Genomic DNA, 18,280 nt, shown 5'->3' with positions numbered 1-18,280 from the left:
ACCTCGAATAGATAGAAAGATCGCTAGCTAGCTAATAGCTATCGAATAGAGAGCTAGCTGACTAGATAGCAAATAAATAAAGAGCCAGATAGCTAATAGACATTAAATAGATAGCTAGGTAGGTAGAAAGATAGGTTACCAGCTAGGTAGCCAGCCAGATAGCCACATAGATAGCAAATAGGTAACAAATAGATAACTAGCTGAAGAGCCAGATCGCTATTAGACAGCAAATATATAGCAAGCTAGGTAACCAGCTATGTAGCCAGCCAGATAGATAGCAAATATATAACTAGCTGAAGAGCCAGATCGCTATTAGACAGCAAATAGATAGCAAGCTAGGTAGCCAGCTAGGTAGCCAGCTAGATAGCTAAAAGACAGCAAATAGAGAGCAAATAGATTGCTAGCTATGTAGCAAGCTAGATATTGATTTGTATAGCCCTTTAAACAAGTGCTAACATGGGAAAAAAAGGGAACTGCTGCCACCTTGTAGAAAGAGAAAAAAAATAAACATTGCCCGAGGTCTGGCCTGCGCTTTATTAGCACCCAAGCATGAAGGAAAAAAACAACAAAAAATGTGCTTTACGTCATATTTTCTATTCCCGAATAATAAAAAAACCATCACAAGGGTCTGTCCCCCATCTAAGCATTCAGCGGCTGTGGTCCTGGACCCTTGACCAAAGGCCTTCTGGGAGATTAACATTCCTTCTGGGGGGCTTGGGGGGGGGACATTGTATTTGCGCTCTTATAAATAGGTGGGCCATGCCCACATTGTACCATATTTAGTTTTCTTCTTCTTTGGATTTGTATTTTATCTTCAAACTATTGTCCCTCGTCCCCCCGTCCCCCCATTCCTTTTTCCCCCCAATCTCCTCCCACCGCTTCCGCTCGCTACTTTTATCTCGACCTTTTGTGTTGCCAGCGTCGTTTTTCCCGATGCTTTGCATCTGTCGTGTTGACATTCTTTTTTTAGGCCTGGCCCGCATTTCACATTTGCGCAGGTCAGCTCGCTTTGTTTGCGTTAACCAATGAGGCTAACCTTGAGGCTAATTTAGCTTGAAGCTAAATTAGCTTCTAATAAGAGACTGAAAAGCCTTTCTATAGTGGACGGTTGTCCCGGATTCAACCAAGAATTTTCAAGCAGCAGATATTTGTGCTTTTTAGGCTATCTGACTATCTGGCTGGCTAGCTTTTAGCAATCTAGCTGCCTAGCTATTAGCTCTCTATCTAGCTAGCTGTTAGCTAGCTATTATAGCTCATCTGCCACCCAACCCCCCAAAAAATAATCAAGAAAACATTTATATGAGGATCTTCACACTGTTTAATGTGTATGAAATGATAACTAGCTATCTATTAGCTATATAGCTACCTAGCTAGCTATCTATTACCTACATAGCTACGTAGCTCATTTGTAACAAACAAAAAGAGGACAGAATGAACTTAACACAACTAGCTATCTATCTATTAGCCAGCTAGCTTTCTATCTATTTGAATTACTTCCGGGTTGAGTAAACATTGGCGCGTGTGGCTGCCGCTGCTCACACACAGAAAAACTTATCCTGCGACTGTAAAGTGACCTTGAGAGTTTTGAAAGGCGCTTATGAAATGAAATGTATTATTATTATTATTATTGTTGTTGTTGATGTTATTATTATTAGCTATCAAGCTATGTAGCTAGATATCTTGGTATATATTAGCTATATAGCTATGTAGCTAGATTGCTAGGTATCTATTAGCTAGCTAGTTAGCTAGCTTTTCTATCTATATATATGACATCATTGCCGTAACTTCTGCCTTTTTTAAATTATAAATTCCCCAAAAAAGGGAAAGACTGGTAACGCGGTGTTAGCTTAGCAAGCAAGTTCACCATTATGGCGCGACTGAGCCCCTCCCCACTTTCATTGTTATTTCGCACTTTGGAGGAACTTTGAAAATGCCGATGCTAGGGTGCCGGTATGCTCTGTTGGTCCAAAAAAAAGAAAAAAAGACTCCAGGCTCAAGGGACGTATCTTTGGAGTGTAGTTCCGCCAAACTCCTGTCAAGTTTTTTGGGACACATTTGGCTGGTTCTTCTGAAGTTCTGCATACTCGGAAGACAACCTCATTCATTAGCGTTAGCACGACGCGTGTCTGGTAAACATACAGTAGTGTTAAAAAATAAATAAATCTCATATTTTTGGAGGCTTAAAGGACAACCGACGTCACTTTTTGGTTTTTTAATTGATATCAGAAAAACGTTTTATAGCATCTAAAATACTCAAAACACGCAGTATGATATTTTTAGTCTCATGCAAAACACCAATAAAAATGACAAAGTGTCCAACATCTGCAAAAAAAAAGGAAACAGGAAGTGGCCAGTTTCAGAAGGTTCCGCCCCCTTGTTCGTGGTGTCACACCAAGACGTCATGCCTTGCTCCAGAATCAAAACAATTGCTTCAGATTCGGAGAAGATGCTTTCTTGTTACTCATCCAGTTATGAATATGATTCAAATAGTTCTGAAGAAGAAAGCATACATGTTTTCAATCGATTCCGTGCCATTTTGAGGCAATGGGGGGGGGTGTAGCATCAAAAAAGAGGCATAAAATGGCGACAAAGCTCCGTGTAAGGAATTAATCAGCCCGTTTCCACAGGCTTATTAATTCCTTACACGGAGCTTTGTCGCCCTCTTCTGCCTCTTTTTGGTGCAACACGAAGTTTTCAGACCAAACAAGTAGAGCAAAATGCTTTGACGTGGTGGAAGGACTGCTACAATGTGTCCTTTTTTTTTCGTTCAGGGGCGTTCCTTCAGTGACGTCACGTACGGACTCGTCACCAACTCAAAAACAAGACTTCCGGAATATTCAGCGCGAGTCTTAAAAGGTAAAATATAGCGATATGCTGTGCAATCTTTTTAAAATACACTCAGTAGAAGTCGTTTGAAGCCATTTTACAAATTACGGACACAACTTGTCCGGAGACGTCGGTTGTCGTTTAAGACGCGCAGGGGGAGTCGCTCACTGTGAAATGGAGCTTGACTCTTGAAATTGTCAGCAGGAGGAAAAAAAAAAAAACAAGGGAAAAGTCACATTGGATCCCAGCCGGCGTTGTTCAGCAAGCGTAGGTCATAAAATGCTTGCATTAATTATCAAATGGGGAGGTGGGATCAGGGTCAACATTCCCAAAAGGCTCGTGTCAAACAAAACATTCAATCTTGCCAGTATCTTGTTAAAAGGGGGGTGTGTATGTAAACCAAGATAGAGATTTTGTAATTTTGCCGCTTCTAAATCATTTTGGGGGGAGTTATTCACGCATTCCCCTTGTGGAGTCATTTTTCAGTTCAGAAGAAAAAAAAAAGAATAAAATATATCAAATAAAATAAAAAGTCCAGCGCTGTATGTGTCAAAAGTCAAGCGGTCATGGGGTTAAATTGAACTATTTGTGTCTTCAATCTATAAATAAATAAAAGAGATTATTATTATTATTATTATTATTATTATTATTATTATTATTATTATTCAGAATCAGAATCATCTTTATTGTCAAGTATGTAGAACATACAAGGAATTTGTTTCCGGTAGAACACGCTGCACTAGTATCGTCGTCAAAAAAACTGCTAAGTGGCGCTATACAGTTCCATTTGGGCTACTGTTGAAAGAGTTCAAAGAGTAAATGGCTTGGGGGAAGAAGCTGTTTAATTATTATTATTAAACAATTACATAAATAAATACAATACATAAATAAATATATTGGTGAATAAATAATAATGTATTTAAAAAATGATAAATGGATTAAAAAATAATCAAATAAATAAATTGATAAAAAATAAAAAAAATAGATAATTATACTTATATACACGAGTAAATACAGAAATAAACAATACATGAAATAGGTAAATGAATGGATAAATAATTAAATAGACAAATGGATAATTTGATAAATAAATAATACTTAATAAATTGATAAAAATCGATACATAGATAAATAGATAATTTAATAAATAAATAAATAATACCTTGGTAAAAATAGATAAATAGATAATACTTAATAAATTGATTAAAAAAGACAATAAATAGATAATAAATAGATGATAAATAGATAAACAGACAAATAGACAAATAGACCAATAGACAAATAGACAGACAGAGAGACAAACATACAAATAGACAAATAGCTAAATTAGAAATAGATACATTAGAAATAGATAATTTGACAAATATAAAAATAAAACAAAAACATATATAAATAAAGGAAAAATGTCAGAAGGAAACATACATACATAAATGCATCAATAAATGCATAAAAAATAAGTAGTTAAATCCCCTGATGCAGATAAAAACAAAGCATTTTTTGAAGTCATTTCTTCGAACCAAACCCGTTGTTGTTTTTTTTCAAAGCCCCCTCTCCCCCCCCCCCCCCTGCTCTGTTAGCCTCCAACGCCAACATTAGGCAATTTGTGTTTATTTCCCCAAGATAACGCGGGCCTCCCTATCATACGTGGACATAAATAAACTGTCCCTTTTCGATCTATTCTGCTGCATTGCTGATGTCCCTGCGGCGCAGGGGGAACCGATTTCTCCATCATTATCCTCATTATCCTTATCACCACACATTTTTTCAAGAAAGCGTCCATGAGTGCGCTTCATTTTTGATTGGTTGGATTTTGCTTTTAGCGTCACACGGCGATTCAAAAGCAATAAGCATTCCTCTGCGTTTTATTGATTTATTTTATTTTTGTGAACAGTGAATGAATCTAAAACGGCGATTGTCACCCAGATGACACGCCTCTTGTGTGGCCCTCGTTTGGGGAGATTGCGCCCATAAAGAAACCGCTCGGGACTTTACGGGGCAACCCGTAACGACGTGCGGTGCAAGTGAAATGATGCTATGCTAGTCAAGGCCACTCATGCACGCACTGAAATACTTTGATTGTTACTCAAAGGGGTCCAACCTGAACTGGTTGTGTGTTCTGATTTGATTTTAGATCGGTTATTTTTGTTGTTTTTGTTATTTTGTTTTTTTGTGTTTTTTTTTTTTTGTTTTTGTTTTTTTTAATTTTGTTTTTCTTTTTATCTATATATTATTTCTGTTTTTACTTGTATTTTAGTTTTAATTTAATTTTTTTGTTTTTAGTTTTACTTTTATTATTTTTATATTTACTTTTAGTTTTTAGTTTTTATTTTTATTTTTATTATTTTTATTATTTTACTAATTTTACTATTTTTTACTATTTTTATTATTCTTATTTTTATTTGTATTATTTTTATTATTGTTATTATTTTTATATTTTTTTTATTTGTATTACTTTTATTATTTTTATTATTTTCATTTTTATTTTTCTTATTTGTATTATTTTTATTATTTGTATTAATTTTATTATCTTTATTATTTTCTTATATTTATTATTTTTATTATTTTTTAATTATTTTAATTATTTGTATTATTTGTATTATTTGTTTTACTTGTATTATTTTTATTATTTTTTTACTTGTATTATTTTTATTATTTTTATTATTTTTATTATTTTTATTATTTTTAGTTTTTGTTCATTTTTATTGTTATTTTTCTTTTATGTTTTATTTTTTTATTTTTTTTTTCTTTCATTGTTAGCTGCGACTGACTTTGGGCCAGAGTCAAGGCGAGAGATTTGCTCAATTTTCCCCTTTTGTCAGCGCCACCGTGCAAGTTAATGTTTAGCGCGCGTCTGCGTCTGCAGCAAACCACACACATGTTGCAGCGGCTGCTTTGCCACTTTGGTGGCGTCTCACGCTTGAGGGGAAAGGAGTGGTTGTATGTGTATGTGTGTGTGTGTGTGTGTGTGTGTGTGTGTGTGTGTGTGTGTGTGTGTGTGTGTGTGTAGGGGGGGGGTGTTGTTTGGCTCCAAATGACCTTTATCGTGATCTCTGGTTTGTGGCAATTTTGCCCTCATGTCATTTCTACTTTTTTGGCTATGCGTCGCTTGGACACGAAATGATCGCTACTGGCGTGAAATCCGAGTCGTCTTTGTTTGTTTTTGAACTACAGAAGCTATTTTCTTAAAAACAGTTTCTAGTTTTTTTTTTTCTGGGATCGGTTTTTCTGTGGGTGAGCCAGCGTTCACTCAACTCGGAAGTAACTCAAATATATAGCAAGCTAGCTAGCTAACAGATGGCTAATAGATAGACAGCTAGCTCACTAGCTAGATAGCCATATAGCTGATAAATACCCAGCTACATAGCTAGCTAGACTGACAGCTAATAGATAGCAAATAGATAGCCAGCCAGGTAGCTAGCTAGATAGCAAATAGATAGCAAAAGGATAGCCAACCAGATAGTTAGCTAATAGATAGCCAGCTAGGTAGCTATCTAGATAGCAAATGGATAGCAAATAGATAGCCAGCCAGGTAGCTAGCTAGATAGCAAATATATACCAAATAGATAGATAGCAAATGGATGGCAAATAGATAGCCAGCTAGGTAGCTAGCGAGATAGCAAATAGATAGCCAGCTGGGCAGCTAGCTAAATAACAGATAGCAAATGGATAGCAAATAGATAGCCAGCTAGGTAGCTAGCGAGATAGCAAATAGATAGCCAGCCAGGTAGCTAGCAAATAGATAGCAAATGGATAGCAAATAGATATCCAGCTAGGTATAGTAGAAAGTTGTTTTATGGGAACCTGGGAACGGATTAGTCTAATGTTTAATGGTTTCCAGTGGGAAATGAATGTTTGCAAGACACACTTTTCGCCTTACACACACTTTTTTTTTTGAACCAATTAAGTTCGGATGCTGAGGTCTCGTAGTTTTTTTGGTCTGTGGTCAAGATCATGACTATCGCTTTAAAAGCGACCCCGTTTGCGTTGTTTTTGTAGTAATACGCTGCTTCGGGTGCTGTAGCCTGATCACACACACACACACACACACACACACACACACACACACACACACACACACACACACATCTGCCGATTCCACCAACGATCCATTTTGGAATAACATTGACACAATTGTATCACGTCACGTCAGGTAGGCCCATCTGCGCAAAAAAAAAAAAAAAAAAATCCCCACAGGAAGTCAGATGGTTCACGTTTCCAGCAGCAATAACAATCGCCCGGACTGGATTCCTCATGTTATTATGGCTACCGACAAACGTCCCCCCCCCCCCCAAAAAAAAAGAAAGAAAAAGAAGAAAGAAAAAGATTGCAAATCATTGTCCTCCCCTTTAAAAGTCAAACCTTGCCGATGGAGAATGCTATCTTGCTAGCTACCTAGCTGGCTACGCTGGACCTTGTGCCTCAATCCCGTCGGGAGGGAGGGAGCAGCTTTAATGAGCGTTAAAAAAAGCAACGGGCTCAAGGGAAGAAAGACCTCCTTTGTGCCGATGTTCTGCTTCTAATAAAAAATGTAAAAAAAAAAAGAGAGAGGAAAAGACACCGAAGTATATTTGAATGAACAGCGTTTACAGTGACTGACTGCTTCGTTAAATGCTCCCCCGGTAGCGCCCGTTGCTTGTCGTAGTGGGCTCAGTCGCGCCATAATAGTGAACCTGCTTGCTAAGCTAACACCGTGTTACGTGTCTTTGATTTTTTTTTTTGGGTGGAATTTTTAATTTTGAAAATCTGGAAGTAACTCAAGTAGATAGAAAAGCTAGCTATCTAGCTAGCGAATAGATAGCTAATAGATACCTAGCTAGATAGCTGGAAAGCTAATAGATAATAATAATACATTTCATTTATAAGCGCATTTCAAAACTCTCAAGGTCACTTTACAGTCACAGGATAAGCTTTTCTGCGGATGAGCGTTCACTCAACCTGGAAGTAACTGAAATAGCAAGAAAGCTAGCTAGCTAGCTAGCTAATAGATACATTAATAAAAATACATGTCATTTATAAGCACCTTTCAAAACTCTCAAGGTCACAGGGATACAGTCACTAATAGATAGCTACCTAGCCAGCTAGATAGCTAAACGATAGCTAGCTAGATAGCTAAACAATAGCTAGCTAGATATCTAGTGAGCCAGATCGTTAATAGGTAGCTAATAGATACCTAGCTACCTAGATCCATATATAGCTAATAGATAGCTGGCTAGATAGCTTCATGCTTCGGTGCCGATAAAGCACTAGCCAGACCTCTGGCAATGTTTTTTTCTCCTTCCACAAAGGGGGTTCCCTTTTTTCCATGTTAGCGCTTTGCTACAGCCTCAGCCGTTGTTAAAGCGCTATATACAGTAAACCAACATGTATGTATTGTATTTTGTACATCTACCTCCATTTCAAGCTCAGATAACTCCAGACCCGTGTACTTTAGGAATTAACTCTTTTTTTTCTGATGAAAGAAGACAGACTATGGTTTCTTATACTGCATTTAACATTTATGTAGTCCTAAAACTCCATATTCTGTGGATTTTTATATATTTTTTTCCCTGGTAAGACTGCAAGTGATGCCAGCGCACAAAGCCCGCCATTCATCCTCTGACGGCGGGCAGCGGCCCAACGCGACGAACGGCGACGTAGGACTGATATTTCACCGAAAGGAAACGTAAGTCCTGAATGAACAGTGCTCCCAACACACCTTGATTGTATGAGTGCCCCCCCCCCCCTTTCCCTCGCTCCATTCCTCAAATCTAAAATGTTGGTTTTGCAGAAAGCAAGTTCTCTCTACTTGCTCCTGTTGAATGGATTCAAAGAAGTGTAAACAAGACTTTTTTTGGGGTCATTGTCGGCCATTTTGTTTGTCTATCGGCGAATATCATGGCAGCTCTTGCGTTAAAGTTTGTTCAAATACATGCAGGTACCTCCAGACGACGAGCCAGACGTCACTTTGATCACATTGTGCTTGTTCTCCGCCCCCCCCCCCCCCCCCCCCCCCAGCTTTCTCGCTGACTGTTTTGTCTTGAACCGCCCTGTGAAGTTTCGCAAAGATCTTCCGATTACGTTAGCGGTTCCTTGCTAACAAAATATTGCGTTGTTTTCGTCTGCGGGTATTCATTATCAGATTGATCATGTTTGATCATTCTCATTTTTTTTTTTACGTCGTCTTTGACTCCAACTTTATGCTTTGAATTTTTTTTTTCCTTGTAAAAATGTATTGAGACGCTCCCCTAGTTACAAACATTCAAGTTACGAACAAAAAATAATGAAAACAATTTAAAATTATGTAAAAAAAAATTATTTTTATTTTTATTTTTATTTTTATTTTTATATTTATTTATTTATTTATTTATTTATTTTCTTATTCTTATGTATTTATTATTTTAAGTAGACGACTTACGAACCCCTACTTACGAACGTTTTTGTAGTAACATATGTAGTATTATCTCCAGTTGTACATGTACACATCTTTATAGAGCATATATTTTATTACATGTTTATTTTTCAGTACAAAACCAATACAAGTTACATATATAAGCCTTAAGCATACTTATATAAGCCTCAAAAATACAGTCCATATAAAATATAGCACTGAAGTAACTTATGAACAAATTCAACTTACAAACGACAGTTTCTGAACGTACCTCATTTGTAAATTGGGGAGCATCTGTATATAGACATTAAACCATAAACATTCGAGTTACAAACCGTAAACACACTTATATAAGTCTCAAACATACACATTCCATATAAAATATAGCATTGAAGCAACTTGTGAACGAATTCACCTTACGAACGAATTCAACTTACAAACGACCATTCGGAATATACATTGAAACGTAAAGAGTGAATCATTCCATTATTTTCAACTTTTTTAACATTCAACTTTTGCAAACAATTGCAAATAATAATAATAATAATAATAATAATAATAATAATAAAAACGATGACGATGTCGATATCGCTATTGCGCAACATAATCCCAAATAATAAACCTCCTCAAAATGGGCTCATTTCAGCTTGGCAAAAATTCAGGTGTGCAAAGTGTACTACAATTTCGGATCATTATCTTGTGATCTTTTTTTCCCCCCACATAAAAAAACAACAAAAAAAGCAGACTTCAGACGTCTGTTAAGATATTTTGGCTGAACACGTTTGGAAACTTTGCATAATGCCCCCCCCCCCCAAAAAAAAAAAAGACGTCCGCCCAAGGCCATCCATCTTTGCGTCGTGCATCAATCAATTTCTCCGTACTTTTGCACAAAGCGCATCTGTCATTTCCGTCATATTTCATCTCCCCTTTTTGCCCCCCCCCCCCTCACCCCCACTATGTCCACCCCCACCCCCCTGCAGATCCGGCCGCTCTGATGTCGAGCCAGAGAAGGAGGCAAAGGCAGGCCCAAGGCCACGCTGTCCTTTCTGACCCCCCCCCCCCCCCCCCCCCCCCCCCCCCAAAAAAAAAAAATGGCAGCGCTGCGAAACCGCCAAGGGAGCTGGAAAGGTAAGAAAACAAAGGGAAAACTTTTTTTTTGGGGGGGGGGGTCGCGTTCACCGTTCATGGTCAAGGCTCTCCCTTAAATCATTTGTTTACTACTATGAACTGAACAGCGTTTACAGTCACTGCCTGCTCCGTTAAATGCTCCCCTAGTATCGCCCGTTGCTTGTCGCAGTGGATTCAGTCGCGCCATAATAGTGAACCTCCTTGCCGAGCTAACACCGCGTTACTCGTCTTTCCCTTTTTTGGGGAATTTTTAATTTTGAAAAGCTGAAAGTAACTCAAATAGATAGAAAAGCTAGCTAGCTAATAGATAGCTAATAGATATCTAGCTAGATAGATATCTAGCTAGATAGCTATATAGCTAATAGATACCTAGCTGTATAGCTAGCTAGTTACATCGGTATATGGCTAATAGATAGCTGGGTAAATAGCTTCATGCTTCGGTGCCGATAAAGCGCTGGCCAGACCTCTGGCAATGTTTTTTTTCCTTCCACAAGGGGGTAGCATTTACCTTTTTCCCCATGTTAGTGTTTTTTGTTACAGCTTCAGCTGTTGTTAATCTATTAATCTATTGATTTATTAATTTAGCAATCTATGAATCTATTCATGGATTAATCCACAGAAATTATTATCATTATTATTATTATTATTATTATTATTATTATTATTATTATTATTATTGATACCGAGCTAGGTAGCCAGTTAGATAGCTAGCAAGCTAATAGAGTGCTCGCTAGATAGCTAGCTGGATAGCTAATAAATAGCTAGCTAGATATCCTGTGACTGACTGTAAAGTGTCCTTGAGAGTTTTTAAAGGTGCTTATAAAGGAAATTAAATATTATTATTATTATTATTATTTATTTCAAAATAAAACTCCAAAAAGCATTTGGCTTCTAAAGGCTTTAGTTTAGCTTTATTTTTTCATTTTCTTGCTTTTATTGTGCGATTATTTTTTTTTTCTAGCATTCGTGTGTGATTTTTTTAAATAAATAATAGATTTAATAATTGTTTTTAATATCATTAATAAATAATTAATAAAATATATTTTTTGGTCCATTCTTCAACTCCAGGGCTTTTTACCACAAATTTCCAGCAGACAAATCAGCCCATTACCAACGGAGCTTTGGCGCCGTCTTGTGCATTTTCTAAGATGCTACATTGGAGTCCCGACGGGTCAAAATGACCCGGAAGGACTTCTTTAATCGATTGCAAACATGTATGCTTTCCTCTTCAGAACTATTTGAATCATATTCATAACTGGATGTGTAACAAGAAAGCATCTCCTCCGAATCTGAAGCCATTGTTTTGATTTTCGAGCAAGTCAAGACGTCCTGGCGTGACGTCACGAACAAAGGGGGCGGAGCAAGTCAAGACGTCCTGGCGTGACGTCACGAACAAAGGGGGCGGGACCTTCTGAAACTCGGCATCTCCGAGGTCATTTTGAAGTAGTTTTGGGGTACTTTAAGTCAATTTGATTGGTCTTTTGCATTTGACTAAAAATATCAGCCTGCGTGTTTTGGCTATTTTCGATGCTATCAAACGATTTGCTGATGTCAGTTAGGAAACCAAAAAAAGTGGTGTCGGTTGTCCTTGAAGCTTCTTTTGTCTCCTGGGTGTTCCCTGACTCGCTTCACTGGGTCTCTCCCCCCTTTGCCTCCCTCTTTTTTTCTTTCATCTCAGCTCGCCCACAAATCTCAAATCTCAATCGTTCTGATCTTATTTCACCCTTCCCCCTACCACCCTCACCCCCCTCTTTCATCCGACTCTCACTCCCTCTTACCGGCGATGATCTCATTTCCAGGACGTACAACCCTGGCCAATGTCACCATTCGGCTTCCCATCAGTGACAATGACTCGCGCGGGGGGCGGGGCGAGGGGGCCATTAGCTTATATAGCTTCATAAAGTGGCCGTAGTTGTGATGTATTATAATGTATTATAATATTTGCTATCTATTAGCTAGCTAACTGGCTACCTAGCTATCTAGCTGGGTATGATAATAATAATAATAATAATAATAAAGGCGCTTATAAATGAAATATATTATTATTATTATTATATCAACAAATACAAAGTTGTCGATTGTTGCAACGGTGGCGTTCGTAAACTGTCGTTTAGCATAGCAACCCCCAAGGCGCCCCCCCCCCCACAACTTGCTTCTATGTTTACACTTTATAATAATAATACATTTGATTTATAAGCGCCTTTCAAAACTCTCAAGGTCACTTTTACAGTTTTTCTGTGGGTGAGCAGCGGCAGCCACACGCGCCAGCATTCACTCAACTCGGAAATAACTCAGATAGAAAACTAGCTACCACCTAGTTAGCTTCCAGATAGCTAATAGATAGCCAGCTAGCTGGCTAATAAATAGATAGCCAGCTAGCTGGCTAATAAATGGATAGCCAGCTAGCTAGATAGCTAGCCAGCTAATACCGCACACAGACCCCCCAAATCCAGCACCTAGGCAACCTTAAAAAAAACTCTTGTACCACCCACCGTACATGACGACACAAAGACCCCCCCCACATCCACCTCCCCCTCCCCCGACTCTCTCTCTCCCCACACCTTCATATTCTCCGCTCCGATTGGCCGAAAACCCCCCCAGATGCTACCAAGAGCTTTCGACCAATCAGACGTCTTCAAAATGATGTCATGGAGGCAGCGCTGATGCTGTTGCCCGGCGCCTTCATCCGAGCTGCCAGACTTCTCAAGGGGGGGGGAAACCAAAGTCACCAGTCGAGCATCGGCAGGAAGTGTCGAAGGGGGGGTGAGTTTTTTATTTATTTATCAATAACGTTTATATCACCGTTTATTGAAGAGTTTTGATATTTTGACACGGATATGTGATTTTAGCAGCGGGGATTGAATCGTTGAGGGTGTGGTTGTGGGGGGGGGGGGGTAGAACTCGCCGTACCCGCAAAGTGAGTGTCATTTATTATGAATAATCCATATGTGGCTTTGTTTAATTTTGAAGGGACGCGGGGGGGGACTGTGTGTTAATGCAAATCTATGCAGCTAAGAGGGTGTGTGGACTTTTGTGTGGTCGTTATGGTTAAATGATGGTTGTCATCAGATTGCTTTTCAATAATGGGATCATGGGTGTGGAGTGGGGGGGCAAGGGGTGTTTTGAGTGTCACAGGGTGGGGTGGGGGGATTTTTAATCAATAAACGATTGGGAACGTGTGTATAATAATAATAATAATAATAGATATATATTGTCATAAAGATATGATGCACATTTTAATGATTTTTAACAATCACAAACTCTGAAACATGTTTTTTTTTTTTTAAAGATATATGAGATTCTAACAATTAAGGGTGTGGTGGAGCCTATCCCAGCTGGGGGACACCCTGAACTGGTTGCCAGCTAATGGCAGGGGATGACCAATCGTTTATAAGTTATGGGCTTTAATAACAATAATACATTTCATTTATAAGCGCCTTTCAAAACTCTCAAGGTTACTTTACAGTCACAGATTACATTTTTTCTGTGGGTGAGCAGCGGCAGCCATTTGAGTTATTCCGGGTTGAGTGAACTCAACCCGGAATAACTCAATTAGATAGAAAGTTAACTAACTAGCTAATAGATAGCTAATAGCTAGTCACCCAGCCAAATAGCTAATAGCTTTCTAGCTAACTAGCTAGCTATCTAGCGTTCTACCTAGCTGGCTACCTAAATAGCTATCTATTTTCTGTCTATTAGCTATCTAGCTAGCTAGCTGGCTATCTATCTATTAGCTGGGTAGCTATCTATTAGCTATCTACCGAGCTAGCTATCTGGCTGGCTATCTATTAGCTAGCTGGCTAGCTTTCTATCTATTTGAGTTACTTCCGGGTTGAGTGCCGCTGCTCACCCGCAGAAAAACATTTTTGTGACTGTAAAGTGACCTTGAGAGTTTTGAAAGGCGCTTAGAAATTAAATGTATTATTATTATTATTATTACTAGCTAGCTATCTAGCTGGCTACCTAGCTAGCTATCTATTTGCTATCTATTAATTATATAACTAGCTACATAGCTATCTATTAGTTATCTATTAGCTAGCTAACTTTCTATCTATATATATATTTCCCCGCAGACTGAAAAAAGCAACTCGGATATCCTCGAAAAAGCAACAAAAGCACCGAGAAGATGACTTTGGCAGGTAAGAATATCATTTTCATAATTCAAATGTTTGATCTGACTGTCAAAAATATGAATTTCCTGCTCTTGTGTATCCAGCCTACAAAGAAAAGGTGAAAGATCTCCCTCTAGTGTCTCTTTTTTGCACCTGCTTCCGACCGCAGAATGTAGACAAGGCCACTTACAAGGCCGAAGGTAAAATCTAATCAAATCAATCGACCCTCACCTGATATAAAATTAAAAAAACGAGCTGTCAATCAATCACGGTGACGTTTCAGACGCGGTGGATCTGGGATGGAGCGCCATGAAAGACGTGGAGGTCAAAGCGTTAAACAAAAGGGCATCGGGTCAGGCTTTCGAGGTCATCCTGAAGCCGCCATCTTTTGACGCTTTACCGGAACTCAACGCCACCATGCCTCAACGCAGGGATCCGTCCCTGGAGGAGATCCAGAAGAAGCTGGAGGCCGCCGAGGACAGGAGAAAGGTGGGGGAAAGGGGGTAAACAGTACCTCGGAATGACGTTCCGTCTGTTTTTTTGTTATTGTTGTCTTCAAAGAAACGTTAAAGTGAATTTGTAATGAAGCTAAAGATATTGGATTGGATTAGCGTTTATTAGTTTCGCAGTGGAGAAATTTACATTTCACAGCTGCAAAGTGATGAAAGTAAGAGAAAAGGAAAGGAAGAAGTAGAAAAACAAAATACAGGAGATGCTGTAAAGGCAGCCACTCTCGTGGCGCCATCTTGAAGTCAAAACTGTCATGCTAGCTAACTGGCTATCTGACTAGCTACCTAGCTAGCTAGCTATTTGCTATCTATGCAATATATTTGCTATCTATTTGCTATCTATCTGGCTGGAGCGCTATCTGGCTGGCTATCTATTAGCTAGCTAGCTGGCTGGATAGCTATCTATCTGGCCATTTGGCTAGCTACCTAGGTATTTATCTATTTTCAATCTATTTGCTATCTGTTAGCTATCTTGCTGACTGGCTAGCTATCTGGCCGGCTATCTATTAGCTTAATAGCTATCTATCGATCGAGCTGACTTTTTGCTGAATAGCTACATATCTATCTAGCAAGCTATCTATTAACCATTTATTAGCCAGCTAGCTCACGTTCTATCTATTTGAGTTACTTCCGGGTTGAGTGAACGCTGGCCCGTGTGGCTGCCGCTGCTCACCCAAAGAAAAACTGTGGAAAAAGTGACCTCAAAGACTCAATTAACTCAAATAGATGGAAAGCTAGCGTGTTCGCTAATAGATAGATAGCTAGATAGCCAGCGAAATAGTTATATAGCTGGCTCGTCAGCTATATAGCTAATCGATAGCAAATAGATAGCTAGCTAGATAGCAAGCTAGCTAGATATATGTTGATTGATCCATTAGCATAGTAGACCCAAGTGTTTATTTGTTAGGTTGTTTTTTAATGTATAAAAAAAAGTATGAAAATCGCTGTTTATTTTATGATTGTCGCTAATGTCAACACATTTAAAGAGTGCCTCGTGGTCCGTTATCACAATCTTGTTCCTGCGCCCGCAGTGTCAAGAAGCCGAGTTACTCAAGCACCTGGCCGAGAAAAGGGAGCACGAACGAGAAGTGATCCAAAAGGCTTTTGAGGAGAACAACAATTTCATCAAAAATGCGAAGGAGAAGCTGGAACACAAAATGGAGGCCAACAAAGAGAACAGGGAGGCCTTGTTGGCCGCCATGTTGGAAAGGCTGCAGGAGAAGGTACGTCTGAAGCTTCATTCCGATCACATTTCAATTTGGATTGATTGATTAATTTTTTGATTGATTTTTATTTTCGCTCCAACTTTGGGGATTATTTGAAGTTGTTGTGTTGAGTGGGCGGGGCTACAAATATTTTCACCACAAAGTGGACACAACGAGGCAGATTTTGCTATCTGTTAGCTATCAAGCTGGCTCGCTATCTAGCTAGCCCACTATTGGCTATCTATTAATAATAATAATCAGTTTTTTTCTGTGGGTGAGCAGCGGCAGCCACACGCGCCAGCGTTCACTCAGCCCGGAATAACTCAAATAGATAGAAAACTAGCCAGCTAGCTAATAGATAGCTATTAGCTAGCTAGCTAATATATAGACAACCTGATAGCCAGCTAGCTAATAGACAGAAAATAGATAGCAAATAGATAGCTATCTGGGTAGCCAGCTAGATAGCTAGCTAGATAGCTAGAAAGCTATTAGCTATCTGGTCTTTTCTTCATGATCAAAATTTTTGTTTTCATAACTTTGCTTTCATAACTTTTCTGCTGTGTCACTTCATGTCATTTTTCTAACGTTTGGCTATTAGCTGTCTAGCTGGCTATTTAGTAGCTATTCATTAGCTAGTTGGCTAGCTATTAGCTGTCTAGCTGACAGGCTGTTCGCTTGCTAACTGTTGGCTATCTGGCTAGCTAGCCAGATAGCTAGCTAGCTTTCTATTCATTTGAGTTACTTCGGGGTAGAGTGAACGCTGGCCTATGTGACTACCGCTGCTCACCCACAGTCTTTTTCTTCATGATCAAAATGTTTGTTTTTATTTTGTTTTGACGACATCGTCGCTATTTGCTCGGCAGGATAAACACGCGGAGGAGGTGAGGAAGAACAAGGAGCTCAAAGAGGAGGCCTGCCGATAGACGCCCGGAAGAGATCATTAGAGAAAAGGAGGTGAAGGAGGTCCGTGGAAAGCAGACTCGAGATGGTTTGTGTTGGATTTTTTTTTTTTTTTTGTAATCAGGAATACAAGAGATCCAGGAGAGAACAAAAATAACTCAAAGCGATTAAAAAAGATGGACGACTGATATTCATGCGTGTCGGAATGAGCTGTACAAAAAAAAAACTTTATTTCATTCAATGCCGGACAAGTGCAGAAATGTGTCCACTCCAGTGCCAGGGTTTTTGTCATTTTTCTAACGTATGGCTATTAGCTGGATAGCTGACTATCTATTAGCTATTTAGTAGCTATTCATTAGCTCGCTGGCTTGCTATTAGCTGTCTGGCTGACTGGCTGTGGCTATTAGCTATATATTGGCTATCCATTAGCTAGCTGGCTGTTAGCTGTCTATCTGGCTAGCTGTTGGCTATCTATTGGCTATCCATTAGCTAGCTGTCTATCTGGCTAGCTGTTGGCTATCTGGACATACAAGGACATATATGTTTTGGTTTTTGAACAAATCTGTTTTCGAACAAAAATTTTGTCACGTCTCATTGTCACCGATGCATTATTCTTATGTAGCATTTCATTGTTTGCAGGCGTGTTTGTATTGTTCAATCACGATAAATACATAAAAAAACAGACATTGATTATAATGGGAAACGTTTTGATTTTCGAACAAATGTTTTCAAACCAGTTTCTGGAACGGATTATGGCGGAAAACCCAGATTTGATTGTATTTTGCATTTTTCTTATAGGTCATTTAATGTAGTGTAGTTTTTCATCTGACATTTTACAGCATGAATTGCACTCTTTAATTTTTCGCGAGCACAACTCCGAAAGCACACGTGTAGTCACGTATGACGATTTATCGGAAACATTTTGGGGGATGGTCTGGTTTGTCGGAATTCGTCTTTGTTTGGCGTGTTTGTGAAAGATACAAAAGAAAAAGATCGGACATGATTTCTGTTGTTTGCCTGAGGTGTTGACTCGTACAGCTTTTTTCTTTTATTTTTATGGGAACGCTGAAAAAAATGTAATTTGGAAAAATGTGACGATTTGAGTGTAACTTTTTGGCATGGTCAGTATATATATAAAAAAAAAAGCTTGATTGAACGCAGATGTTGTCGTCGTTATTATTTAGCACCAGTTTTCTTGGGGAAAAAAAAAAAAGTGTTACCTTGGCTCACTTT

General features: G+C 38.8%; 1 protein-coding gene and 1 long non-coding RNA gene across 2 annotated transcripts in view; both read left to right on the top strand.

Moving 5' to 3' along the window:
• The window catches only part of LOC148883502 (uncharacterized), a 33,398-nt gene extending 23,142 nt beyond the window's left edge, over positions 1–10,256 (top strand). Inside the window, exons 3-4 of the long non-coding RNA XR_016118432.1 lie at positions 8,381–8,488; positions 10,174–10,256. This is a non-coding gene — a long non-coding RNA (uncharacterized LOC148883502). The remainder of the gene's footprint in view (positions 1–8,380; positions 8,489–10,173) is intronic.
• A 2,748-nt stretch (positions 10,257–13,004) lies between these two features.
• stmn4 (stathmin-like 4) lies at positions 13,005–18,203 on the top strand. The gene is made up of 6 exons (XM_089021772.1): positions 13,005–13,085; positions 14,395–14,460; positions 14,538–14,633; positions 14,717–14,922; positions 15,974–16,165; positions 17,011–18,203. Exons 2-6 carry the CDS (start codon positions 14,448–14,450, stop codon positions 17,068–17,070), a joined length of 567 nt encoding a protein of 188 aa, XP_088877898.1. The 5' UTR covers positions 13,005–13,085; positions 14,395–14,447; the 3' UTR covers positions 17,071–18,203.
• The last annotated feature ends 77 nt before the right edge of the window (positions 18,204–18,280 follow it).

This window comes from Hippocampus bargibanti, linkage group LG19, assembly GCF_051943395.1.
Source record: "Hippocampus bargibanti isolate YZ-2025 linkage group LG19, ASM5194339v1, whole genome shotgun sequence".
NCBI classification, from domain to species: Eukaryota; Metazoa; Chordata; class Actinopteri; order Syngnathiformes; family Syngnathidae; genus Hippocampus; species Hippocampus bargibanti.
The sequence above is the reverse complement of the archived record's forward strand: the minus strand, read 5'-3'. Positions and strand labels throughout refer to the sequence as shown.